Source organism: Helobdella robusta, assembly GCF_000326865.2.
Source record: "Helobdella robusta unplaced genomic scaffold HELROscaffold_2, whole genome shotgun sequence".
NCBI lineage: Eukaryota > Metazoa > Annelida > Clitellata > Rhynchobdellida > Glossiphoniidae > Helobdella > Helobdella robusta.
The window spans coordinates 7099525-7121874 of record NW_008704083.1 but is presented as its reverse complement, the minus strand read 5'-3'; the positions used below and the strand labels follow the sequence as shown (position 1 = coordinate 7121874).

At 32.5% G+C, this 22350-nt stretch overlaps 1 protein-coding gene across 1 annotated transcript; it reads right to left on the bottom strand.

Moving 5' to 3' along the window:
• Positions 1-2051: 2051 nt before the first annotated feature.
• HELRODRAFT_149347 (hypothetical protein) lies at positions 2052-20544 on the bottom strand (the record flags this gene model as incomplete). Its single annotated transcript, XM_009017564.1, has 10 exons — positions 2052-2239; positions 3124-3204; positions 3995-4091; positions 7095-7146; positions 11201-11287; positions 12104-12195; positions 16377-16508; positions 17269-17369; positions 18274-18369; positions 20484-20544. Coding segments are annotated over 10 exons (987 nt in total), but the record flags the coding sequence as incomplete, so codon positions are not given.
• Positions 20545-22350: the final 1806 nt, after the last annotated feature.

The window sequence follows — 22350 nt, the reverse complement described above, 5'->3', positions numbered from 1 at the left end:
GTTTTGCAAAAAATAAAACATAAGTGAATAAATGATAAGCAATTTAAACGCAATTAAGATTCTTGAAAAATTGAAAATTTTTTAAAATATGAAGTACGCTTATTCGAAAACTCCCATTCAATTTTACTCTGATTTTTTGATTTTCGAGTGGATGTGGCCATAGAGATGGGTTTGTTTGAATTGATCATGCTATGCATATTTTGAAATATTATAAATTGACAACTCTTAAAATTTAGTTAAAACTTAAATAATTAAAAAAAAGTTATAAAATTCAATACCAGCCTGTATTGTAAACAGATGTATCTGGGTTCGTCTTCTCGAACTTGTAGAACAAGTTGTTAGAATTATTTTCTAAAGCAATAAAAATATTTTTTTTAATATTTCCACCGTCCATTATTGCAGAATATTCAGAACCTGCTGTATTTTTAACATTGTTATTGCGGTTGCTGGTGACAACATCATGGCTGACGAGCCTCGACGATAGATGGCTTACAATGGACCCGTCACCGGCTAATGAGGATGCAACTAAGGACTTGGCTCTTTTTTTATTTGTAACATATTTTGGATGCTCTATTTCACTGGTCAGCGAGTTTTTCCTGCGATTGTTTCCGTAAGAAAATGGTGTTAGTAAAAAGTTGTGAAGATTGAGACTGGTTACTTTAATATCTCTTGCTTGATTGGGTGCATCAATTTTCAAGTTGAACTGGTCGGTTACGCTTGATTTTACATTAAAAACTGCTTTGTTGTTTGACAGGTTGTCATTGTTATTAACGTTAAACTTGCTAGGAACTATATCGCTTGCATGGGATATTTTTCTACTCGAATCATTCTCAGATATTTTGATGATCTGTGTTTGCATATCTGAAAGTGGATAACTTGAACGTCGTTTTTGAGATTCAAACCATCGATTTTGACATAAAGATAGAACCATTTCGCTATAGTGGTGTGATATTCTACCACCCGCCACTTTGCATTGCTCAGATTTATTATCTTGAGATGAAGATGTTTTTGAAAAACTGGATCCTGATTCGTGCTCTCTTTTCGAGTCAGCAAAAAGTTGGCACATGAACCTTTCGTTTGATCTTTTGAACGAGGTCGATTTTGTAATGCTTTTTATTCGTCCGTTGCTGTTTTTGTTATTGGCGTGTACGTTAGTGTAGCTGTTGTCTCGTTGAAGCAGTGCTGTCTTGTCGTCGTGTCTGTCGTCGTCGATGTCTTCATTATCGTTCTCCTGCTTGTCGGGGTTGGAAGAACATTCGGACAGCGACTCCAGCTGGTTCGAGGACGGATTGCTGGTTACGCTCCAACCTCTTGACGATGAAGTCTTCATTGGGTTGATGGAACTGCACGCTGTACCTTCAGTTAATTTGTCTATTTCAATTTTTGTTTAGTTGAAATTAATTTAAAAATTATCAAAATAAAATTTTTTTTTACGAACAACAAAAAAAATTAGTTTTAACTTATGTTAAAATGGCGCATTAAAATAAATAAATTCAATATGAATTACCAATTTCTAAAATGCGAGCAAGTGGCAAGCTGCATCTTCTATGTTCAACAAGATGATGATGCACAGCAGTCGTCGACTGTGGCGAATATTTTGAAGCTGCTGGTAAACTGGACCTTCTTATTTCATAAAACTTTTTGTGAGGGTGCAACAATTTTTTTATGAAACTGCCCTTGTGGCTGATACCGCTGAGACTGTAGCTGCAGTTGTCATTCGAGTTGTTGCGGTTCACGCTGCCGTTGCTACCAATGTTGTCGTCGGTACAATGCTCTTCCAACAAGTCATGTTTTTTCGTCGGGTCATAGTTTTCTTTATTTAACTTCTTTTTCAAACTAAATGTCTGAAACTTGAATTTCCGTCGACAAGATGACGAAGACGAGTATGATGACGACCGCGTTGTTTTCTGTTTATCTTGTGCGTTATTGTTTGCCGCACCATCGTTCAAATTATCATCGTCATTATCACAAATTTGCCGCTGGATATTGCCACTTTTTTTTCCATCGTTTTCGTCATCATCGTCGTCGTCGTCATCTTCCCAGTCCAGAAAGGAAACGAGAGTGGTGTTGGATTGTCTTCTGATGCTCCCATCCACTTCCTCGTTCTCCTTCTTTTCGATCTCCGCCCACTTCACGCGATTGCACCTCAGGTTGAGAAGCATCTGCTTGCTTCGGTGCGACGGAGAGAACTTGTCCCACTCAATGAAGAGCGGCTCAACTATGAACGACATGAAACCTGCTCGGTCGTTGGTGGTGGTTGGTGGTGGTTGGCGTAAGTGTATAAAAATTTTTGAAAAATAAAAAAATACAAAATAATATTTAAGCATTGTTAAAAAGTTCAGCCATTTGCAGACCATTTGAATGACGACGGATGAAAAATATATTCTTAAACTTTTTTGAATTTTTTTTAATTGCCACGGGTTTCACAACCAGCAGAACACACAAGACAAGACACTCATGAAGAGCTCATCAACTGGCTGACACGTAACAACGGACGGATGGATAGGCTTGCATGTTTTCTTTGTCAATTTGTTTCATGTTCTAACTCACATTCGTCAACAATGTTGTAAAACATAAATTCACATATCAACATTTTGAAGCGGCTGATAAGCTCAAGTAAGTTATCTAAAAATTAGAAGCAAGAAGCGTCATGACCAGTTGACGACTGCTGGTCGTCTGCTGACGACCAGCTGCTAGAAGAAATACTATATAGTGGTGGAGTGATGTAAAACACACACCCACATATATACCACACACGCCATACTACTGCCACACCACACACACACACACACACACACACACCACACACACACACACCACACACACACACACACACACACTCACACACATGGAGGCAAACATGCATGCGTACATATTTTTAGAACAAACATTTTAATTTAATTCAAACTCTGTATGCGTCCAACATTCCAAAAAATCAGATCGATAAATAAAAAAATGGATGGAAGAACAAACTAACGAAAAATGAATGAACAAAAAATAAATATACAAACGAACGAACCATTGAATGAATGAATGAATCAATGAATGAATGAATCAATGAATGAATGAATCAATGAATGAATGAATGAATAAACGAATGAATGAACGATTGAACCACTTAACCTGTTTGAATTTTGGCGGTGGTCGATTGCGTTCTGTCGTAAGCAGTGGTTAGAGGTAGGTTCAAATCTTTCTCCCTGTCCCCTACAAGGTTATTCCATATGTGATGTGATGTTACATGTTGCATGACGTCATATGTGATGTGATGTTACATGTTGCATGACGCCATATGTTACGTGATGTCACATGATGATGTTACGTGATGATGTGATGTGATATTACACGTTATACGTGATGTGATGTTACATACTGCTACAAGCTAAATGTTACATGGTGATATTGTTTCACGGCAGGTGCTGCTTAGTGTTGTATTCAATATTCTTTGTGATAAATGATGTTATAGAACATTGAGTTTCAGTGATTAAGTATAAATAGATGCAATAACCGACTATTAACCCAAGTATAAAGAAAAAGTATCAATGATATGCAGTGGCATGAAACCTCAACCTCTATTATTTTTATTACCATTATTATTTTACGATGAAATTGAATTAAATTAATTGAGAGAAATGATATTAATAATAATAATATTATTAATAATATTATTCTTATTATCATTGTAAATTAAATGTTTAATGTAACACTGAATACATTATACGTGCTATCCCCAAGGTGTACAATGCACATGGAAGACAACAACAACAACAACAACAGGCAGTGTCAACAAATGCACTCGAAACATTCTGTTGCTATGTACCAATCTCAAACAGAAACACGACTGACGCGTGCCACGTTAACTGCCAGCTACCAAAATATTGACGTCACTTCAAACTTTATGAAACTGTCATGTTCGTTTGATATGTGCTACATCAAAAAAAAAACCTCTAGTTATAATGTTTATCTTTGTAGAAAAGCTTAGAAAGCATTGACTGACCCTGTCTGAAAAATTCCTCGCAGATCAGCTGGCTCCACTTGCGGCTGACCTTCCATGATCGACATGGGTTGCAGATGTCGGCACATTTCAATGCTATCTATTGTTGTTTCAAAATTCGTTTTCTTCATTAATTTTTCCAACAACAACTTGAATGAATAAATTTGAAAAATTTGTTTCAAACAAGTTTGCTTGAATACAGACACGTTGGCTTTTCCTATTCGTGACATTTTGAAATTAGAAAATTGAAAAGTAACGAAGCTTTGGAAAAAATATCACTCCCGATGTGTTCATTTACTTAAACTGCATTTTTGCAGGCGATAATATCTCGGTGCTGCAAAAGTGTTGTCGGTCGATGGAGTGGGCAGATGAAATGGTGAGAGATAGCAAGTGCATGAAAGAAAAATATCGACCTAACCCTAACCCATACCGCACCATTTGGGTTTATACAAATATTTGCTTATGCAGCCATCGCATTTATATCAATAAGTGTGAGAGTTGTATAAATAAAAATACCCACACCTAATTTTGTTTAGCAATATACATGAGTGAAAATTATTGATTATATTATTGATTGCAAATACTGTCGTTTAACCACTACTCATTGAATAATTTAATGAGCGTAGAGGAGATGAGACAGAGAAAATGTTTTGCAAGTTGTTTGCAGTGCATGTGCATCCGTCCTGCCGGCTAAATTGATTAATGCAATACACCTTCGGAATAAAACTTCTATTAATAAAAATATGCAAGTTCGTCTGGGAGATTATACCTGCTCAATGTTTAAATAGGGAAACTCGAAAAACAAAATAATGGATTCTTGGATTTTATTAACCTAAAAAAACGGTTCCGACCCAATAAAAAAATATTGAAAACACAAGGTGATTTGTTTGGAGTGAAATGGTCAAATAATTCATTGATAAATAAGTTGTATAAAAAGGCATGAAATCTATTTTAATGTCGAAAATGACAGGTGCAAACATAACAATATAGTTGCAAACACCTCAGAGAGATTTCAAGCATTCAATGACAGCTGTTGAACTTGAAGACATTGAGCGTGCAGTTAAAATCTAAGGAAACAACTTGTAAACAAAAACAAAAAAAAAACAACTTTAAAACAACGTTGGTTGATATCCATGACATGAGACAACAAGACAACAACAACACATTATCAGGCAACAAACATGCCGTAAATTTGTAAAGGACGAAATTTCAATAGAACTGACTTGGAGGATGAAATTTTTATGTTCCTCGTTGGCTGACAAGTCGAACGAGCTGGACTCTGTGTAGGACTGTTGGTAGGAATAAAATAATAGCGTGTCAGAGCATAATTAATTGAACAACAACCAAAATTAAAGCTAATTTTAACTCCAAAAATAACAGCAGGCGATGTAAAAAATTTGTAATTTCTGCAATCCTAATAAAAACAAAGCCGCAAAGGCTGTTTGGGATGATCAGCCACGTGAAGCATAAAATCATCATCAGCAGTATAAAAACATACAAGCAGTATCAAAAACATAGAAAAATAGATAAAGAAACGCGCACATCAGATAGAAATGCATAATGCTTGCATCTCAAATGCTTATGAATCCTTCCTCTCCCGCTCGTAAAGATGGAACGTTCGATTGTGCGTGCATGTCTCATGGAGTGCAGCACGCACTACAGCAGATATATTCAACATTTTTATGCCCTTATAAATTTGTGCACTGGCACCATTTGGGTTTATACAAATATTTGCTTATGCAGCCATCGCATTTATATCAATAAGTGTGAGAGTTGTATAAATAAAAATACCCACACCTAATTTTGTTTAGCAATATACATGAGTGAAAATTATTGATACACATGATACACATGTACAATTGTACATCTGTATATATTATATGTATATTGCACATGTACACTGGTTTATGTACATACGTATACGAGCGTAAACAAGAGTACATTATACATATAATGTATACAACACATGCACTGCACATATATGTTATGTAGGAACAAAAAACAAAATATCTTATAAAAAGGCAGCAAGCTCTTCTTCGAATGAAGTGACCTGAGCGGTTTGTGCAAACAAAAGTTCATCACTTTAGTATTTTAGTATTAATAAAAATTAGATGAAGGCCAAAAGGAATCTAGCTTAGTTTAATTGTTTTGTAGTGGCAGTATGTAAATATTTTTTATAGCGTTATAGCTGTTAAAGAGTTACATAAATCTGGATCATTTTTTAAAAAGGTGCATATGTAAATCGTCCACATCGCAATCACCATCATCACCACCACCATCATCGTCGTCGTCGTCGTCACTTTTGTCTTCGTTATCTTCATCATAATTCCTTTGAGATATCTAATCTTAATGCCGTTACGAGATGGAGGTTTTAAGAGATTTTTTAAACTAAGAAATTTCAAGCAATTTTCAAAGTCGGCAATTAAACTGCAAACATTCAATTCCTACATGTATCAATTAAAATTGTTTGCCGCTAAAAAATGCTGATAAAAACATTTTAGGATGAAATATTTACTCATTAAACCTGCCTACCTGTCTACCTGCTTTTTCCAACAATAATGCTTTTTGTATTTGCTGCAAAAAGGTTTATGAAGGTTTATGAATGTATGTCAATGCATGTTTATGCACGTTTAGGCATGTGAATGTACGTTCGTGTATGTTTATGTTTTAGTCGAGTTCTCCAGGCAAATATTTTTATTTGCCAAACGGTTTTGAAAACTTTTTAAACTGAACGACTACAAATAAGCAATTGTTAATACTATATATATATATATATATATATATATATATATATATATATATATATCAAAACGAGAAAGTTTGTGAGAGAGAGAAAATATGTAGGAACGAGATTTTGTATTAATTGATGTATGTTAATGATAGGAGTGATAATTCACTTAAAAAGGGACATGTTCAGAGTGGCCACACATAGGAAGAAGAGTAGGATGACCAGCTGAACATGAACAATCCAGGATGATTAATGCTGGACACTGTCTTGTTCTTCCATCAAGTTCATGTTACACTTAATATTATGAAAAAGTACCTCGCAATTCATCATTTGTCTGTTTGTGTGTGTGTGTGTGTGTCTACTGGACAGACGGACTTGTACGATAGTTTGTTTATGTCTGTGTGAGTGTACGTGTTTGTCCGTGAGACTGTTGTGTGTGTGTGTGTGTGTGTGTGTGTTCATGTGCATGCGTGTTTCCTCTAATATTTTGATAGTGCTCGCGTGAGTAGCTAGGATATCGTCGGTGTAAAGTAATTCATATAAGTTTGAGAATAGTTGTTGTTCATCTGTCGGAATTGTTTAAATGTTAATACTTTTGTTAAAAAGCCATGAGAAATGTTAAATATTCGACTCATTCAAATCTTCACATAAATCTCTAGAAAATCAATTTTTTTATTTACAAAATACTTAAAATTACAGAAAAATGTCTCCAAAAATCTTCACTTACGAAGAAATATTTACAGACACTGACGACAAACACACGCCAACATTCGGACATATTAGAAATGATTTCAGAGGAGAAAGCCGGCAGATGTGAATTGCATTATGAAGCCTTACATAGGAAGGTATCATGCAACACAACTCACTATCCAGATTCTATTACTTTCCGTCTTATTTTTTCGGAAGAAAATTTTCATTTTTTCGAAATAGTATGCAGTGAAATTCATTAATAACTTTTTTATTAATGATAAATTTTTGGAAAATAGCATTCTTAATAAAAATTATTAACTACAAGACTACACCATAAATATATTTACGTGAAATAATCGGGTATATATATAAACGCAACTGTGTAAACATGTTGAGTCAAAATTGCGACACACATGTGTTGATGTTGAGTTGTTGAAATGAGAAATATCACACATCAACAGTATTGGCATTTCATAACAGTGGCAGAAATCTTGGTGCATTTGTAACTTGATAACGCGCCAAAAACAGCAACACCTTTGCTATAATTTGTTTTGCCATTGCCGTCATCATACAGTCATCATCTGCCTATTTCAGTATAATAAACATATTTCTTCACATCAATAATATTAAGTGTGATGTCATTTTAATCTCATCACTACTTTATCAAGTTACTGTCAGTAGAATTATTTTTTCGATTTATCCTCACCGACATAATCAGTTTAGTTCACTAACAACAAAAATTTAAACATGATGTATGAAAAAACAGTTGAGGCACACACACACACCACATACACACACAGACACACACAGACATACACAAACACACACAACACGTATCAACCGTCAACAATCATTTTTTTGTAAGGTATTAAAAATTTAGTCAAAATATTTTGTTTCAGTTATTTGTTATACATGAAAACATCGTTTTGAATAGAAAAATAGGCAAAAAATTGTGCGATAAGCAAAAAAATTTACCTTGTCAATCTCAAATATAATTCCAGTTTTTGACTCCCCTAAAATTTTGGCCACCACCGTCAAAGTTGTCTGGATCTACCCTTGCACACAAAAACATTTACAAACACCTACCAACACTTATAAACACACAACCCAATAATAGTACGCATTTAGAAACATCCAAAAAGGACCACATTCAAGATCACTTGTTTCATTGAAAAAAGTTTTGTCTACAAAAATTTTGCGTTCCTCTAGGCAGCCAACAAAGTTTCCTTAAATAAAGACTGATTCACTCATTACAATAACGAGGAACTGGAAAGGTGCCACCTGCCGACTGGCATGTGGACTAATTAATTAAATCAACGAACACTGATTAAGCAATTTTTTAAACGTTCATAATTAAATTCGTGAATCTGATTGGACGGAAGAAGTGATGACGTCAGCGATCCATCACGTTAAATTCATTCAGAGAAGGGTGGTTAATGGTCTGTTTGTCTCGAATGCATTATATCATTACGTAAGTTAATTTGGCAACACACGTACAAGCAACTAATGACGAAAGTCAACATTATACATGCCTGTTATAGTCACAAATATGTACGCACACCTACGTAATCCACACAAAACAGTAAAAACAGAAAATTACACATGAAATAAAAACATAGCTTATAGACAGAATGGTACGCATGATGAAAAATTTTACGATCTAAATTGTTTCCTGTAGATGACAATAGCAGCATTCTTAGAAAATGCAACGAAACGATTATAAACATGTCTGCTGAAGTAAGGGGTGCCTGCAATAATACGTTGTTAGATTTTATGTTTTCGTGTTTAATAGGCTGCAACTAATGGCATATAAATGTTGGCGATGATGTACCTCTAACGAATGCTTGCCGCCCAACAAACAAGGCTTCCGTGGCACTTTTATCTTCCTCATTCATTGTCATCATCATCGTCGTCATCGTCGTCATTATCGCCATCACCATCATTGTTATTGTCACCACTATAATCATCGTCATCAGCTGCGTAAGTATATTAGTAGCTTCAGCAGTAGCAGCAGCATTATTTTTGTTGTTATTTCAATTATTGTCCTTGTATCATTTCCATTTCCGACTATCATTAGATTCTTGTCATTAGATAAGTACAACAGCAATGAGATTGATGCACGCTTCTATTGCTCTTCGAAACTTTTCGATTTTTGCGAACGCCATCTTGGATTTATTTTTTTCTTTTCAAGTTTTTAGCAATATCATGTGGAAAATAGTTTTACAATCTTTTTTGAAGCACCATTGACACGCTAACGGGCACCACAAAACATTTGCCAGTACCTGGCGGAGATAGTTGATACTCGATAGAGAGCTAACATGTGGAAGATGTATCGAAGGATGTTGATGAAATATCAATCCTACCGTACCGTACATTGCCAATGTCTCATAAGTGGATTCAAAATTAATGACGTCTATTTTTCTGGAATTTTGTAATTTTTTCAAAAACAAATTATTCATTTTATTTAATTAGTTATTATTCGTTTATTTAATTATTTCATTCAAATATGTTATTTTTGGTTTCATACGAAACATGAATTAAAATAAAATAGCAAACTTTAACCGATATAAAAATTGTAAAAGTTTAACAAGACAAAAACCTGTGTAAACTGATCATGAAGTCTGCTATAACTTGCACTAAATAAACTACAATAACCACCGTGACAACAATAACGAAACAAAAGACATCAACAAAATATTCTCATACAACACTGATGTAATGGCAATATATAACTCCAAAAAAGGTAGAAACATTTGAGGATGGGGATATTTTGTTACTCCTCGCATAAAGTAATCGCCCGAAAAATAGCAATGATTAATCTGTTAATGTGCCAAGAGCGTGGTCAACAAGGGTGCCATGACTGTTTGTTTGTCTGTCTGTCTTTCTGTCTATCTGTCAGTTTGTCTGTCTGTCTGTCTGTTTGTCCATCTGTCTGTTTGTCTGTCTGTCTCTCTTTCCATCTGTCTGTTTGTCTGTTTGTCTCTCTTTCCATCTGTCTGTTTATTCGTCTGTTGGCTTGTCTTTTGCATAATTGTTTGTCTGTATGTTAGTCTGTTATTTTGTCGGTTGTCGGTTTGTCTGACTGTTTGGCCGGTTGCTGCAAAATTGCTTGCTTGGTTGTTTAATTGTTTACTTTCATTTTTCATCATATTTATATTTGCTTTTTGTCTATGTGTGTATATTTGTTTTTGTATACTTGTTTCGACTCTGTATGTATTTGGTTTTGTGATAGCTTTCTGTTTGCTTTTCTGCTTGCTGGATTGTTGATTTTTCAGCTTCGTTCGTTTTTCTACTTGTATTTCTGAGCGTTGGGCGTTCACTGCGATTACTAACCCTTCCTGAATTCTTGTGTGTTTCCAGTTGGATATTGGACAAAAAGCTATATAAATTCGGCAATTCTAAAAGCATTCACTTACTGATTACAAAATATTGTTGCTAAAAATCATTAAGGCAAATTTCTTATCGAATGCTTTTATTATTTATATATGATTTATAGAACATATCAACAATATTTCTATCATGAATTTGCAGTTAACGCAAAATTTTCATTAAAAATATGAGATATAAATGCTACAGAAGATTCCTTCCAAACTAAATAACGAATAGAATGAATAGGATGAACTGAATGAAATAATAAATAAATAAATGAATTCATGGGTATGCAAACAAACGGTAGAGCAGACGAGTGGATAGATGAGTTAATGAACAAACGGATAAATGGATGAATGAACGAACGAACGAACGAATGAAAGAATGAATGAATGAAAAAATAAAAGAAACTAATCATAAACTCGACTTTGAACTTTCGAAGTATCTCCTGCTGTTTGCTGATGTCTGTTGCCAGGATGAGAATCTCAATGAGGTACGTTAGGCGCTTCCTACACGGTAGTGGTGGTGGTGATGATGACGATGGTGGCGATAATGATGAAGACGATAATGGTGAAAATGATGACGATGATGGTGGTGGTGATGATGGTGATTGGGAATGGTGATAATGATTATGGCGATGATGGTGAAGACGAAGGTCATGATGATGATGATTATGGTGATGATGAAGACGACAGCCATGATGATGATGATGATGATGAGAATGGCAATAAAAAAATATTTCGAGAATTACGGTGGCAAACGATAAATGTTTATTGTTTATTATCATTGCCGCGGTGAAATCCAAAGCGCGTGTATTCAGAAAAATTAAAATAATATATAATAATAATAAATAATAATAAATTAATAAATAAAAATAATAACAATAATAAATTAAAATAATAATAATAAAATAAAATAATAATAAACATATTTTTTAAATAAAACTAAATGCCGCAATAAAAATAAAAATACTTTCGAAGTGGCAGCAAAAAGTTTTCTGTGCAAAGACAAAAACAACATTCACGAATTTAGAAAAATAAATTCACCGAGAAAAAACATTTCCTTTTATAAATAAATAAATACACACACACACACACACATACACACACACACACATATATATATATATATATATATATATAAATGGATGGACGGACGGACAGACAAACGGACAGACAGACGGACTGACGGACAGACAAGCAGACAGACAGACAGACAGGCAGGCAGGCAGACAGATAGATAGATTACACACACGCACAAACAAACGTATATACACATGATAATTAATATTAAACGAATACTAAAAACCAATTTGAGAAACCAACCACTGATGGCTGGGAAGGTGTTGGAACACTTGAGACTCGTGTAGGATGCTGATGGTGCCCTTCCAATGGTGATTCTCCAGGACCGATACACCCTGGTTGATTGGTTTGTATGTTTACGCCTGTATTTTGCTGTATTGTCTATGTTTCTGTTTGTATCTATGTTGTTGTTCTTATCTGGATTTTTGTTTATTTTTATGTTTAAATATAATAATGTATTTGTTTATGTAGTTTAGTACGTGTTTATGAAATCAAATTTTTTTATGCTCTTGTGTTCCTTGTTAAGTGAACTTGGTTCACGCCTTTGCATGCCTCTTGTTTTACGATACTTTGTATTTAACGTTGTTCACTTTTTGTTTGTTCATTTTCTGTTCGTTTATCTGTTGTTTGTCTAAATGTTTTATGTAACAATGTAACCACGTGAATTTTGCTTTGTTTTGATGGATAAAGTTATTTGCGAATATGAAACTATTAAATCATATCTTCAAATGAATTAAAAAGACCGGTCAACAATTTAATCTAATTTATTTACCAAAATGGTTTTTATACTTAAGACAAATTACAAAACACCGGCATTTAGATCTTTTTTAACAACATTTGCACACTAAGAGAAAGTTTTTATAAACCTAACACATCAGAAACGTGGAAGTCTTGAAAGTTTAATTTTGAATTTAAATTTACATATTTCTTCATTGTATACACACACAGCACACACAAACACACAGCACACACAAACACACAACACACACACACACATATATATATAATTATACAAATTGTATACAACAGAAACATGCACACATGTAGGCACACACAACAATCGAAAATAAATTTCTTTCTTGAAACAATTTTTGACTGAAAGTAACATGAAAGAAGAACATTTGGATGAGAAGATGATGCCAGAGCCTTTGCAGAACAAACGTTTTGAAATATTAACTGCTACATAACAATCTTCTGGTTCATATTGCAATTGTAGCAAGAGGAAACTTACATGACGCGTTCTGTTTTGTTGTTCTTCTACCACAGATACAACAACAACAACAACACAACATAAACAACAGCAACGTAAACAACATCAGTGTAAACACGAACCTCGGCAGCAACATAAAACTTCATAAACAACAATATTAACATAAACAATAACAACTGCATAAACATAAGCAGCAACACAAACACAACAAGGCAAAAAAAATTTCGAAAAATATTTGCAGATGTTCTTTTTTAAAATATTGCACAATAAACCACGGTGGTTGTTTTGCAGTTGTAAATCTTAAAAATAACTAGTTCCAGGCTGATAAAACAAATAAATAATTTGAAATAAGGCAGTACAATTTATATTTTTAAAATTTTGAATATGAAAAAAATTTTGTGCGTCAAGAAAAAACGATGTGAATGATTTGGACAAATATTTCCTTGCACAGCTCTGGAAGAATCTGTAAAGTTATCCGTTGCTGTTAGGAATAGCACTTTTCTTCAGTTCCTTATTGGCATCACAACACGGTGAGGAATAAATAACTGTAACACAAAAAAAATAATCAGATCATTTTTTTACAGGACGGCTCTTCCCACGAATTGTGCTTAAAACTGTTTATTTAATAATTATTATAGTATTATAGTTATATGTTATTCATATACATATATTTAATAGTATTATTTACTGATACTTATTTTATAATAATAATTTATTCTATATTTTTAAATTTAAAAACCCAATTCATTCGAGAAGTTTAAATTTTAAAAAGTTGACAAGTAGCTATAAATTTGAACTCTCAAAAATGAGATTAACTTTTAATTTCACGTGAAAGTGAGAAAATTTTAAACAAATAGATTTTGATGGTCCTTCGAAGTGATTAAATGATGGGTAGGTATTTCGAGAGCTAATAAAAAACTTTTGATGATAAAAAATATCTATTGAAACTTCAAGATGATGTCATTGAATTAGTTTTTCAATAACGTTATCTACTTATCTAAAAAGTTATAAAATTTTATGGTCGGTAAAAATGACACGAAGTCAATGTTTAATAATTTTATTATAGCCGTTTCATTTGAGGTTTAATTTGGGTTTTATTGGAAATTTTTTTTGTAAAACTTGGTCTTTTTGGTTATTTTGATGGTTTTAATTTATTTCATATTTTCATTAATATAAAGTTTTTCTAATTCATTAAATGTTGATCTTATGATGATGTTGTCAATAAGTGTGCTGATGATATGATGTCGTAATGACGTGATGATATGATGATATCTCGATAAGTGATGTGACGATTTGTTGATGGGGATGAGATAATGCTTCCGATAATAAAAAATTATTCTTTTCATAGTGAAACACAATTTTTATTTTTGTTACATGCATAATTTTTTTCTTGCAGATTTGCAGACCTTTCTCTACGTAAAAACTGATAAATTGCCCGTTAAAAATATGTTTTTGAATTATTAACGAATTCTTAGAAATTTTAAAAGTTAGTTGTTAGAAATTTTAATTTCAAATTTTCAACTTGGAAAAATGGTAAACTTTGTTCTTCTTCTTGACCAAGATAATTTATATCCATCCATGCTAGCAAAAGTGCAAATCTTTTTGTATAAGCACCGTAGTGCCGCCCATAGACTAAAATATTTATTTTCATTGTTTGATTATTATTTTCAATATAATCAGAAAATTACTTGGAGTACTCGACAATGTTGACTGAATGTTGTGCTCTGATGTAGTTAGTGTAGAATGTTAGTTGAGTAATTCAAGGATTGGTTGGTGTTGTTGGTGAGATGATGTAGAGATATGATATTCTCTATGGTTTTGATAGTAACGAAATGATATTATGTAGATATCACGTGTTTTGGAGTTGTTTCCCTAGAAAAATTTTTAAGTGTCTTTATGGATAGAACAGCCATGCTGAATTTCTTTTTCGAAATGTTGAAATGTTTCCAGACTAATAAACAGTTAATAAAACTATGCACCAGAACAAATGTTCCCCTAAAAAGTATAGATAGCAACAATAATCGTAAAATCGAAATAATCACGAGAATAATAAAACGTTAACCAGAAAGACGATATAAAAATGATTATTATGAATAGGAACAATAAAGATGAAATAAATTTGTTTCAAAAATAACAGATAATAAACATTTAATAATCTCATAAATTAATAACATTTAACACCAACGGATAATTTTCATTTTTTTTGTTTGAGCAGATGGTAGTAAAATGGTACATAAATGTAACAATTTTTAAATCTTCACATGTTCAACACAGGCAAACAATGACACGATCACTCTACGTATACCATAGGTGGACACACACATACACACAAAAAATACACACACACACAAACACACACACACACAAAACACACACACACATGACCAATAAAAAACACAAGGAGGCAAACCCTACAGTAGAAAATCGTTCATAGCAATTAAATGATTTTATTTAACGAGGAATAACATTAGATTTTTCAAGTAAGTATTTGTGTGGCACTTTTGATTTTTTACTTTAAAGTATTTTTTGTGAAACTTTCATCATTATAAAGTCTGCTTATAGTCGTGATTGTAGTTTTTAATTATCAGTAGTTTTATTTCAAGAATTTGATTTTGTTGAAACGTATAAGAACCCTTTTTTTCAGATATAACTTTTTCATATATTGCTTCTAAGACCACAACAATTTCAAGTTTACATTTTTGTTGTAAATTTATTTTCAACCTTAACAAAAAGATTCTTCTTGAATATTCGTTTATATAGAGGATTGTTAAATTTAACAATAACAAAAAATCCAGTAGGTGGTACTTTAGATTTGGATGACATTCTGACTCTTATTCATGTCTCATTGTAAGTGGTAAGGTTGACTTTGAACTTTCTATGTTTAAAATTTGAAAAATTGAGAATGTTTAAAATAACATGCGACTGTTTATGTACATCTTGGTTTTATATTTCAGGATTTTTCAATTTTAATTCATTAATTCTATTAAACTAGTTGATTATATGTAGAAGAGTTTTTAATTTGTAGTATTTTTATTTATTTTTTAAAATACTTTCCGATTATTTTAAGTATTAAATATATTCTTGCTTGTTTTTCTATTTTGGCTGCTGTATTGATAGTAACTAGATTCGTATGAGGAAGCAATCCCCACATATCCGATAGAATGTGTGAGTGATGCGTGACGTTTTCACATGCGTTTTGTGTGTGTGTATGTGTGTGTTAGTGTGTGTATGTGTGTTTGTGTGGTTGTGTGTGTGTGTGTAGTTGATAACTCTGAAGTTGATAAGCAGCAATAACCAGAGACTAACATTGTACAAGGAGACCAAGTAATGCGAAGATGAAGTGAGAAAGTTTTGGTTGACGCCAGGGTGATCAAGATCGTGGCAGGCCGCTGACAAGATGGCTGCCATCATTTCTAATGACGTCATGTGTGGGTAGATCTGGCGTGGTTTGGTTGATGATTTTGCGGGTTTTTGGTTGTTTGTTTGGTTGTTCGTGCGTGCGTTTGTTCGTTCGTTTGTTTGATTGATTGGTTGATTGGTTGATTAATTGATTGGTTGATTGATTGTTTGGCTTTTGGTTTGGCAATTGGTTGTTTGATATTTTGAACAAACAATCAATAAAAGTTTTAATTTAACAGATTTTAAGTGCATTTTTTCAAAAAAGGATCCTTATTATGAATAATAAGCATTTGAGCTGAAGAACGAAGACTGTACTAGTTTGATGATTATTCACTAAGTAAATAAAATTTTGAGTTTATTATGATAAAAATCGTGATTACGAAATAACTGAAAAAAATGTCTAAAATTTTATTTTAATACATGTAGAACAATGAAGCGTGCAAGAAAAATGTTAGATAGATTATTTCGCCTGAATATGATGCATAGAATATTGCGATGGAAGAAATAATAAGAAATGTTCTCGGACCATGAAGATGACAATTCTTCATGATCAAATATTTGGAAATAAAAATGCAAGAAAAAAATCAAAAATAACATAATGGACAAATAACACAGCAACAAAATATTAAATAAACAACAAAAAATAGTGGAAGACGCTGAAAACGTAACGACCAAAGAGCGAACATACTAACACACAAATACAACAAAACAAAAAGCCAACGTATAAACAAATTAAACAGACAAACGCTAACATTATACGAAGGAACGAATGAACAAACAAACATAAAAACAAACGAACATTTTCTTCGAGGAGATTGCAATGAATAGCCTGAACAACATCAGCAGCATGAAGCGAGTTGTGATATGGATTGGTCTTGCAGTAGCCCAGCTCTACGAGACCTGCTCGAACAATATTTATCAACACATCAATCAATCTCTCAACTCAATAGTTTTTGATTGATCAATTTTCATCTATGCAGTAAGGCTTGCTTTTGGATTTATTGTATTTGCGTTTATTCAATTTTTCTATCGTTAATATTATATATTAAATATAAATGAACAAATAAATAAATAAATATATATATATATATATAAACATATATATATATATTAATTGTTTATTTGTTTGTTTATTTATTATTAATTGTTTTAACTTGTTAGATAGTTTGTATATCTATCAGAAACTTCCAGGAGTTCAATTTTTAAAACTTATTTACTGACAGCAAACTTGTTAATACTAAAATAAAATGTTCACATATGGTTTCACAAGAAGAACTGCTGACACGACAAAGCCAAGCCTCACATCAAACATTCATCATGCTTCCATATTAACAAGAGTAATTAATGTCTCGCGATGTTCTTACATGATTGATGACTTTAATTTTTTGATAAACATGATTTTTTTATACTTGAATGACGTCAAACTTGTTGAAAAAATGATGAATTAATAAAATTTTTACTTTAGTGCGTGATCTAAACATTGAAGAAACTTTTCTGACACTAAAAAATTAAAAAATTCTTTCATAAAAATTGTAAAACCTATCTCAATTCTCTCATTAAAATTTTTCAAATTTTTATAACAGATTAAACACAAAATACTATACTAAAAAAAGTATACTCTCGTAAATATTAAACAAACAATTTTCCGCCTCACCTTATCTCGACACTTTGCGCACACATATTAATGAAAATAAAAAATATTGTGGAACGATTGGAACTTGAAACGAGAACGATAAAAAAAATAAATTTAATAATTATGACACCACTATAGTGATAACATTTAACTGTTGAAGAACAAGCTTACGTATGGTCCTGTAGAGTTTGAGAGCATCTAGCTTGAATGTTCTGATGAAATTGTACGTGTGGAAGAGGTGAGTCACCAAATAAGGGAAGCTGTGGCCTTCAAAATTGTTGAAAATTTGTTATATTATGTGTTAGAAAATATTTTATGTAATGCCAAATTCTATTTTATAAAATCATTTTCTCTCGTGATTACGGCAAATAATTTTGTATTATCGATTCATCTGCCAGAAAATCTTCACGACACGTATCAAAACCAAAACGATTTCTAAACAACCGGTTCAAGAAGCAGAATGTTTGGAAAGAAATGTTTTTGTTAATGCGTTTTATTGACGTAAAAAAGCAAAGTGCCTGTCAGCTGGGGATTATGCAAGTTGCAAAGCAAACAAGCAAATAAACAAGAAGAAGGAAAGAAGAACATGAAAAAGAACTGGTTGTTTTGTTGGTTTGTTTGTTTGCTTGCAAGTGTTGTACTGTGCATGACATGACATGGCGACCATGTTAAATATTAAATTATGATCTAATATTACACTACCTTACAAAAAAAAGTCTTGGAAAAAGGTCTAGGTTATCTCAACTAATTTAGGATAATTTGACGTCACTTGAGTTCGAAAATGATAATAGTTTTTCTAGATTGGGTCAATTTTTTACGTAAACTTGATTTCAATGAAGGACTGTTTGATGTGGACATTTATTGGTTGATTTTTTACAATAATTTTCCTTAAAAAACATTTCTATGAGAATAAAGTTATTGTACAAAACGACATGTTGATTACACCAACACGTAGTATCAATTTATATAGATATATAAAAATTGAACATAAGCTTTAATGAATGACATTTGCCTTTCAGAGTGAAAACTTACGCATCCTAGAAACCCTAGCATGTAGAGCATCAGGGTTATCTCTTTTTAGGATCCAACAATAAACCGCTATCTTCACTGAATCCCATCCTCCGTTATACCTGGTTTCAATTCCCCGCATGTCCTTGAAGAATTTTTCTTCTTCCTCTTCATCACTCATCGGCTTCCAGGGAATATTTTTATATATCTTTGTTGTACAAGTGTTATCATTTGTTGGAATGCGTTAAATTAATAATTTTCCAATATTTTAAATTTGAATTTGCCTCACAATTCAAATGATTGAATTAAAATACCCTTAACTTGAAAGAGAAAGTTTCCTTAGCTACATGATGACCATGTTTTCGTGAGAAAGAATTACAAAACAACTTTAAACGAGCCAGCGACAAATGGTTAAGGTTCTAGATGCTAACTTTTAAAAAAAACGCCGGTAACGCAGTTTCTAACGTCGTATATGCGGTTAATGTCCTAACTAGCAAAATAAATAATCCTTTATGAAAATTTCTCACCTAAATTCAATTTTTCAACTCACAGAATTGATTATCTGGCCTCAATTTTAATTTAACCCAACCACTTGAATTGAATGTTAACAACGCCAATCAACGACGCATTAATTTGAGAGTTTCAGTGAATATTTATGACAAATGTTTTATAAAAATTTCAGAGCACTTGTGAAAAGCGTTCAAAGGACAAATCGTTGAGAGCAGCGTCATAAAGCATTGGCTTATGAATAAATAATCAACGCAGTAAACAATGCAATGTAGAAAGCGTGAAAGCATTTTAAGTCGGAGTTCGAAAAAAGTTTAACTAAAGTTAACTCACATGTGATATTTTTGTTAAATTTTTTTTTGAAAGATCACAAAAAAATTTATAAAAATACTTTTTTACAAAAATTTTTAATGATTAAGAAATAAGAAAAATCAAATTTAAGGACAAAAATGAACAAAAGCAGTTTTTAAAAATAGATAATTATAAAAAATTCCTTTTTGAAAACCAAAAAAGCTTCCACACACAACAGCAGCTAAAACAACAATCATTAAACGCTACGAAAAACAACCAAATATAAACAGTATTAACCGCCATCAAGAAAAAGTTTTGCAATCACATTACCAAAGCATCGCCAATCTTCATTCTACCATCAACAAAGCCCATCCAACAAAAACCATCCAGCAAACACCATCCAACAAATACCATCCAGCAATACCATTAACAGATACAACTAACAATTCCATTAAAACCCTTTAGATACCTATCATCTACCATTAAGTAGTAACAAAACAAACTGCATTTAATATAAACTGCACAGCAAAAACGAACGAACAAACAAACGAATGAATGAATGAATAAAAGCCCACCATTAGTAAACCAATCCAGTACAAATACGTTGAAGCTCCACTTGTTCACGTTGGCCAGTAGGTTCTGTGTGTGAGTAAGAAACAAAATTAATCATCATTGTTTGGACATTGTTCTTTGTTTTGTTATTTTTCTAGTTTATTTTCAGGGTTTTTTTTTGTCATGACTAATTATCGTTCACTGTCTGCATTTTCCATTTTTAAATAACTTTAAACTTGTTGGTGTGCGTTTGTTAATTTTTTTTAAAATTCAATTTAAAATTTTCAATTTTTCACGCTTAATTTGTTAGTTGAAAAATTGAAAAAAATTGAAAAACTTTCCCTCCATATAATATAAGCACACGAACAATACGAGCATTAATATACTATACACACACCATGATATCATGCTCTCCATCATTGTATCAATATTTGCCAGCACATACATTCGTCACTTAATATCCCTGAAATATTTGAAGACCACAACCAACAGTAAAATTAGTAGTAGTAGTAGTAGTAGTAGTAGTAGTAGTAGTAGTAGTAGTAGTGGTGATAGTTGTAGTAGTAGTAGTAGTAGTAGTAGTAGTAGTAGTAGTAGTAGTAGTAGTAGTAGTAGTAGTAATAGTAATGGTAGTGGTAGTAGTAGTAATGGTAGTGGTAATAGTACTAGCAGTAGCAAAGTAGCAGTAGTAGTATTAGTAAAAATAGTAGTAGTAGCAGCAGCCAAAAAAAGTAACGACAACGAAAATAATAGAAGAAAATAGAAACAAAGCAATTTAATTATCGTTTCCTCGGAAAACATAGGCAAGAAAAGTTCAGTGGCTAACAATTAATGACAACCGCATCAATTAAAGACAACGCTAATGAAGCTATTAAGACTGATTTTTTATTTTCATATTCTAATTACAAGATGCCTTTTAAAGAAAACAATCAATCACTACTAGAACTCTTTCGTTGTGGCTTCCGATAATATTGTAGACAACGACAACAACAACAACAACAACGCAAAACTAAATTATTTTTGTAGTGATTATTTTTTAACTATCTCTATTTCTTTATTTTTTCAAATTAACCACAAAACAATTAAAAACTTATAAAAAAAACATTTCCCAGAACTGCACCAACCATTCCACAATCTAATAGTTATCAAATGAAACCTTACTCTAACATATTCATCAAATCGCCATAAGAACTGTCTTCTTCATATTTTTTCCGGATGAAACGAGTTAATTCATAGTAATAACCACGCAGCCGATTTCGAGGTACTAACACAACCAATTGGTCTTCACTATAGCCACCATTATCATCTCCACCAACCTTGGCGCCACTTTTATTGCAAAAATAATGGCTGTAATTTAATCTTCTGCCAACGCTCATCGTCCATCTCAACATCTTCCCCATCATATTTGTCATCATCTTGTCATTATCAGCATTTTTGTCTATGTCATTATCAATTTTTATCATTCAAATTACCTCTGTCTTATTAAAGAGTTTGTTGGTTAGAAATTTTCATGTCATATTGTTAATGTATTGCATTGCTATCATCTAAAATGTTATCATTACAAAGACGAAGCATACACTTTATCACATCATCGCCATCAGCACATCATCAGCACATCACCATCACGTCATCATCACACCATTATCACATCACCATCACGTTATTGATCCGCAGTAATCTGATTCGTAGTCATAAATGTCGCGTCATCATTATTTTCACGTTTACCTCATTGTACTTGAAAGAAATTCTTTCTTCATTGTCACCATCATAATCCTTGTTATTGTTGTTGTCATCATCATCATCATCACTATCATCATCATCACCATCATCATCATCACCATCATCATCATCACCATCATCATCATCACCATCATCATCATCACCATCATC